Source organism: Ptychodera flava, chromosome 14, assembly GCF_041260155.1.
Source record: "Ptychodera flava strain L36383 chromosome 14, AS_Pfla_20210202, whole genome shotgun sequence".
NCBI classification, from domain to species: Eukaryota; Metazoa; Hemichordata; class Enteropneusta; family Ptychoderidae; genus Ptychodera; species Ptychodera flava.
In genome coordinates, this window is record NC_091941.1 from 29,015,565 (window position 1) to 29,023,246 (window position 7,682).

At 38.0% G+C, this 7,682-nt stretch overlaps 1 protein-coding gene across 1 annotated transcript in view; it reads left to right on the top strand.

The window, feature by feature from the left end:
• The first annotated feature begins 2,822 nt into the window (after positions 1-2,822).
• LOC139148809 (sodium-dependent multivitamin transporter-like) overlaps positions 2,823-7,682 on the top strand; it is an 8,842-nt gene continuing 3,982 nt past the window's right edge. Inside the window, exons 1-4 of the mRNA XM_070720239.1 lie at positions 2,823-2,894; positions 4,491-4,579; positions 5,137-5,279; positions 5,581-5,734. Coding sequence (XP_070576340.1) covers positions 5,162-5,279; positions 5,581-5,734 — 272 coding nt within the window. The 5' untranslated portion in view covers positions 2,823-2,894; positions 4,491-4,579; positions 5,137-5,161. The remainder of the gene's footprint in view (positions 2,895-4,490; positions 4,580-5,136; positions 5,280-5,580; positions 5,735-7,682) is intronic.

Genomic DNA, 7,682 nt, shown 5'->3' on the forward strand with positions numbered 1-7,682 from the left:
AAGATGATGATGAGGGAAAATAAAATACACACTACGGTTTACAGCAAGCCAACGGACAAACACTCTTACCTCTTGCCGTCATCGTGTCACCCTCGTCACATTTTTAAATCAATCCCCCAAGGTCAAGCCCTTCGCTACAGACGTATATGCTCATCCACTGATCTATACAATAAAGAAGTTGAGAACCTACATAGACATCTTACGGATAGAAACTACAAGCAATCATCAATCGTCACTGCAATCAACAAAGCAAGAAATCATTCCCGGGAAAAACTCATTAACTACACAAAAATAAACACACTGATCAGCCTACGAGGATTCCATTTGTGCTGACGTACCACCCTTCACTGCCCAGCATCTCCTCCATAATCAACAAACACTGGCCTATCCTTCAATCAAATCAAGAAACAAAAGCTACATTTGACAAACCACCTGTTGTAGCATTCGGACAACCACCAAACATAAAGAAAATGCTGGTAAAAGCCCGGACTAAAACATCCACACAGAACGACACAGAACCAGGTACTTGTACACCCTGCAACAAATGTAGAGCATGTCCCCACATGTTGAAAACAAAACAAAATTCCATAACTAACCAACTCACTGGAAAATCCCAACCTCTTGTCGGACATGTAACATGTAATACACGCAATATCATCTACGTCATTATCTGTGATAAGTGTAACAAATTATACATAGGCGAAAGGAAACGTGAACTCCGTACTAGAATTAATGAACACTTATACAGTATCAGAACTCATAAACATACACTAGTAGCCCACCATTTTAATGAACCCGGGCACAACATCAATAATTTTCGTTTCTCTGGTCTTTGTAAAGTGTATTCAAAAGCAGATAAAATAAGAAAGCAGCTTGAACTCATTTCATTCATAAGCTTGGTACTCTGTCACCCAACGGCATCAATAAAAAGGACTGGTGAATAAAGTACACTTCCTATATATAGGTTTTCAATCCGCTTCATCTACAGCTAGGGAGTCCTTTCCTCGTGTCTGTAAGTTGTTTGTTCTGGGGAGCCCTCCCTTCATTGTATTTCGCGCCATTGGCTTTGTACGATCCGGCCGGTCAACATCGCTACGTTTAGACTGAGTGTTCACTCGTCTTCTGTTTGTAAGTTCAAAACTTTTTTCTTCTCGTCTGTACAGATTGATTCTTAGCTATAGTTCCTTTTATAAACCAACAACTCAGTTTTTCGAATAGTTTTTAAATGGTTTTACGCCAGTGTTGCTCTTTTTCGTTTTTACTAGTCCCATATTTACTGTATTTTTTTGTTTTTTTTGTTTTTTAGATTCCTGATGAAGATTCCCTGTGTGGAATCGAAACGTCGAAGTTTTAGAAATAAACTCTATTTTGGAACAGAGTCTTGTTTTTTCATCCGCTCAATACCTAAAAATAATTATCTAGAGGGTTTTCTTTTTTGTTTGTTTGTTTGTCTGTTTGTTTGTGTTTGTTTTTTTTTGTCTGTCTGTCTGTTTGTTTGTTTGGGAGAGTGGCTGTATGCAAAATGTACCTCTACAGTGTGTTACTTTTATGTCTGGCTGCGGTTGTGTAGGGTAGCTTTGTCAATCATTTTCGAGCATACATTGCACTATGCAAATGTGGTCTGAACCTATTTTTTGAGGTGTAGTAGTGAGAGTGATTTGGATAAAAATATAATTTTATGGGTATGCAGTATCGATTCGCGTTTGTTCTCCAGCATGGAACCACTTTTCTCTGCTCATTAGAAGTCTCATTGTCAGATACAGACTTACTTCTATTGGGTTGTCTAGGTTTGCGCAAGTTTTATGCGTTTTGGGTGTACATCTCTTTGATACATGCCTGTGCTATGTACCTATATTTCTTTGGTGCATTTCTGATGTTGTCGTAGATGAAGATTTTGCGTTGTGAAGATGTTTATTTTGACTGGGTACTCTTTTACATGCCGTAATTACTACACCCATTCTTTATCAAAGTCGAAGGGTGAAAACAAAATCAAGAGCGAAACCTGAACAACTTTAAAGTTCATGATGTGCTCTGGAATTCAGTATGTCATTCATTCCTAGTGTGGTTTATATTTTTGAGTGATATCCTGGTTGCTGGTTTACCTTGACCCGTTGACGTGACTTCACCAACCGGTAACAGAGAATCGATAGACAAAATATAAAACAAGACTTCGTTGTGAATAAAAGGTGTTTGTATCCTAACAGTAATTTTACTGAATCAACATTGTTTTGTTACCAGGTTGAACCTTCTTGGGATTGTATAAAACTATATCGTCTTTTTGTCGGACCAACCCATATTTTACAGACCTTACGGTGAGAAACAAATGAACAACCTCAAATGTCAAGAACGATTCATTTGTCTAAATAGTAACAGAGGGTATGCTTGTGTTAACTCAAAGATATTGTCATTTCCTGTTTGTTGGTTTGTTACCGTTTGCGTATATGATGTCTTTTGATTTTTCAATTTGTAGATACGCTTACACCTCTATTTCCGCCGATTAATGGAACATTCTCACCGACTGTAAGTAAGTATACTTGAAAGTAGCGAGCAAGAACAACGCACTGAGATTTTGACTTCATCATCCAAATACTGTAAAACACAGAGAAAGTAATAAACGCACAACTCTTAATGACTGCTTCACTCCGCGATACTTATTACCCTGACTCGGAGATGCATTTGTCTATATGATATAAATTCAATCCTCTCCTTGATCCAATATCAGTAAGAAATCATACTCCAGAGAACATTTTAAAAACACAGCCGGAATAGAAATCACAGACAGTACCACCAAATTTAAATTTATTTACTTTGCAGACTTCACCGCTGACTTAGAGCTACTGTACGAAGAGTTGGATACAGTTAACTACGAACCCCGGTTTAAAAGACCGGATCAGGTAGAATACATATATACATACGTGTCATACATTCATAAATACATAATGTATCACGTTTATCTACATTAAAGCACACGTCGTATACGAGTGTTTTTCGCGGAGCCGTACAACTTCGATCCGAAGGCGAGAAGTTGTGCGGCTCCGCGAAAAACACTAGTATACGATGACGCCAAACTCCGAAAAATACCATGGGATTATATATTTATCACATGAACAGTCTTGTTATTCTTTTGAAGTAGATGGATCAAAATTACTGTAACAAATTGCATGAATTTCGTCACTATTTGTGTTTTACTTACGCGGATTACTTTCATTTAATGAGTAAGAAAATGAGTAGATACTTTCTTCCGTAATACAATCAAGCTGAAATTTTGATACATCGAATGGTATCTCGATCCACCATGCAGACGTACGGATTCGGTCACGTGAACGGGCCAGTTCATGTGATAAATATCTATATCACACTAACTGGCCGGAATCGCCACCTGTGTGACGTAGAACAGGACGGATAAGAAATCCGAATTACCCCTGTTGTACGTCATCAACCGGAACTTTTTTCCTGCATGGTACAGTTCGCACAAGCAGGTCGCGACACAGACCGATTCGTCATGATCGATGCCGTGCTAGCTCTCATGACATTTTTACAAAAAGGTGACCCGATAAATCCAGACACGGAAACATGGAAGGCTTATTTGTCTAACGAAATTTTGAGTCGCTAAAACAATATGATAATGGCTTTTCCGAGAATATATATCGAATGTGGATACCGTCGACCGTTTTATTTTAATGGCTCACTAACGTCGCGGCTCCAGTCGAGTCATAAGGCTCAATGTGGACGTCGTACCTGGCGATCCCCATTGGCTATAAACCCAAAACCTACACCTCAACTTAAGTTTAACTGGATAAATGAGTACCGTATAATCTTCGGGAACTGAACGGAACGCATAAGTAAAACACAAATCGCGACGAAATTTATGCAGTTTGTTACGATAATTTTGATCCATCTACGTCAAAAGAAAAATAAGAAGACTGTTCATGTGCTAAATATATAATCCCAACGTATTGTTCTCTGTTTGACGTCATCGTATACTCGTGTTTTTCGCGGAGACGCACAACATTGTTTGGTCGCAACCAAAACAAATATTATTTATCAAATTTTTACACCACCTACGGATAGAATGGTTCGTTCCAATCATATATGTAAGAGTGTCAAGCTGGGAATCCTTTGACTTCAATCTGAGGATTGCAGGATGCATGAAACTTAAGGAATAGATGTCATTAATATATATATATATATATATATATATATATATATATATATATATATATATATATATATATATATATATATATATATATATATATATATCCTTTGACTTCAATCTGAGGATTGCAGGATGCATGAAACTTAAGGAATAGATTTCATTAATATATATATATATATATATATATATATATATATATATATATATATATATACATTCTCTCTCTCTCTCTCTCTCTCTCTCTCTCTCTCTCTCTGACAAATAAAAGTACAGGGACTTTTATTGGATCAACGCTTAGCTTAATCAAATGACTGCTTGTTTTCTTTCCCAGATACTTGTGTATTTCGTGAGTGGCACGCTTGGTCATATCCCGGGAATACAGGGACTCTTCATTTCATCTTTATTCGCTGGATCACTCAGGTAGCGGATTTTTTCAACCGGCACATGATCGCTGCGATGCACAGCAAAGACTATCTTCAAAACAGCACCTACATGTACATAGCACCAGTCTATCTAAGCCATGAAATCTCTCTTTACTTTTTGCTCTTTCAATTTACGTGAACAAGAAAGATGGATGTGAGTGTATAGAATGAAGACGTGTATATATATATATATATATATATATATATATATATATATATATATATATATATATATATATATATATAATGATACTGTGTTGTAATTTAGCCTCAATAGTTCGAATTGAAACGTCCTTGCCATTATGTCTTCAAGCAAAAAAAGTGTTATCAAAACTGAAATAAATTTTTTCAATAGACACGTTGTTGACATTTTGCCTGGAAAATAACCATTTTGACGCTCGAGTTGAAACGTTTCACGCCCCAACATTGTACCGCACAATGTTTGTTCATAGTCGATATTTAAATCACAAAAATCATTTTACAATTTGTCATTCTCTTGGGTTTTTCTTGACAAACTTAATCAAAAGTATTTATGTTTTCACCCTATATTTTCAGTTCAATTTCATCTGGTCTGAATGCAATGGTAGCTGTGGCTCTCAGAGATATTGTTAAACCTTGGCGGCGATGGCGATCAAGGCGCTCAAAAAGTCCGCTCCAAGAAAGTGACGCAAGGGATATTGTAATATCCAAAACGTTAAGTAAGTGGACCGTACCAACAAAGAAAGATTATATCACTTGGTACATCATTCTCAGTCTTTTCGATATCACAAGATTTGAAGTAACAGTTTATAATGATTGCGCCGAGCGAATAAAGCGAAGAAATTTCCATACAAACAAATCTAAATGCAGATCGTGTAAAGTTGTTCTTTCCACATTTCAAATTTTGTATAAGTTCTTTTATGTTGTTTGAAGATTCATGAAATCATCACCTATCGTAATAATTTGACATCCTAAGGCACATTGTAAACGGGGATACCGACTATCTATTATTCTCCACAGCTCTGGTCTTCGGTTTAATCAGCACGGCTCTGGCGCTCGGCTTGCCTTACCTTGGCAGTTTGGTGAATATCGGCATGGCAATATTTGGCGCCATTGGAGGACCAATCGCAGGTGCCTTTACATTAGGCTTGGCCTATCCAAGAGCAAACTCATGGTAAGATATTGGAAAGTTGACATCTAGATTACATCCTTGTTGTTGTACATCTCAGTGGAATATAGATTTCTGCCTCCAATTATTGTTCTTAGGCCTCAGCCCAAGTACATTTGTTTTCATTCCGTGGGAAAAAACTCTGTAAGGTATAACCATTTCTGGCAGAGACCAGGGAGGGCAAAATGTCTTGGCTTCATCTTTCTTGGCATGATAAATGGCGTAATGATGTTAACTGAATGGAAGTGCTGCTCTCAGCCAGTCTTGAATAAGTGAGATGTGAATATTAATGCTTCTCTATCTGATTTTTTGCCACAAAATCTTCTGAATATAATCAAAATGTGCATCGAAATGCAACAATTAATGCACCCTCCGTTTCCTAGGCGACCCTTGCTACACTCACTGGACGAGCCAAAGAGGGAGGGGTAATTTCAGTTTGGTCGAACAAGAGGGCTCGAGACCAGAATTTAACATTTAAACTTGAAACATGTTTAATCGCTGACAAGATGTGGACTAGTGTTAATCAAAGTAAAAGTGTGAAAAGGAAAGGTTTTATATCCCGGACACAATGAAAAACATTACGACTGGAAACTGTACCCCCTGTTGAGAATAGTAATGCCCACAGCGATGGAGAACACTTATCCTTGAGCTGAGAAAACCAGACCATCATTTCGAAATAGAGCTGCAGATTCGAGAAGCTCGTGCAAAATAGCTAGGTACACCCCATAAAGGGGTGGCTTCGAGATTTGAGGGCAAATTTCGCCTCCTTAATATAGAAATCGTACGTTAGTTTTTCCAGGAGAACACACCATTTGACACAAAATTTGCATGTAAAGGGGTCGCCAGTAAGCACGTGGTCAAATCTGGCATAAGAAACAATATGAAATGTTGGGTAAAGCCAGTCCAAAATAAACTGATTTGAACTTTTGTGTTTTGTAATTTATACCACTGCAGTAACATCACCTTTTTTTGACAACATCACACAATGTAATACGTTTTGAAAGTGAATACTCCGACGTATTCTGTGTCTCCTTTGCTAAAAAATACGGTATGCCGATTACCATGTAAGGAGATAATGACGTCAAGACAGATTTGTAGTGTGTTTGGTCCTGGATGGTGCACGAAGTTTTGTCAAGGTAGCTTGTGTATTTATTTCCTAAATGGGAGAGAGAAGGCCGAAGAATGTTATGATACTCTGAGCGAGCTGAACTCTAACGCGAATGGTTGGATAATTTGGAGGATGTCTAGAATGATCTCGTCTCATTAAGATTATTTAGCGGTCAGTATTGAATTTCAACTGCATCACAAGTTTGCGAAATGAGTATTCCGTCGAACGGTCAACGAACGATATTTTAGAAATCTGGAGACATGGCAAATCGCATTTTTATTTTAGTATTTTATATTTTACAAAAGATTTAAGAAGCAATGATTTTGTCGAAAATTCTGAAAAAAATATAGGAAGAATTGATCGCGAACACATTTTCACTTGGGGTCAACTAGCCCTGCGTACGATGCTGTGAGTTCCGCTACAGCTAATCGCCCCACTCACCACAGCCCTGCAAAGACCCGTACGTAGGGTCGGTGACTTCAAATCCATTTTGGGACTTGACGTAAAAAGCCAAATTACTGCCGAAATTCAGCGTTCTTGGGCCCAAGTCGTATCCCAGCCTACCTCAGCTACTCGATCGCTTCCAAAAATGACAGTCTTTTATTCACTTCTCGTAAATAACCGTCGATGTCGGCAACTCTCTCGCTAGCCCTGCGTACGATGCTGTGTGTTAGCTGTAGCACATAGCATCGTATGCAGGGCTAGGGGTCAACATGGGGTCGCAGCCATGTTGCCTCAAAACTTATTTCTGTCTGCACTCAAAACTCCAAAATGTCGGATATGAACCTGAAAAATCGATGCAATTTTGTCAAACTTCGGCGAAATTTCAGCCTATAGACAAAATTT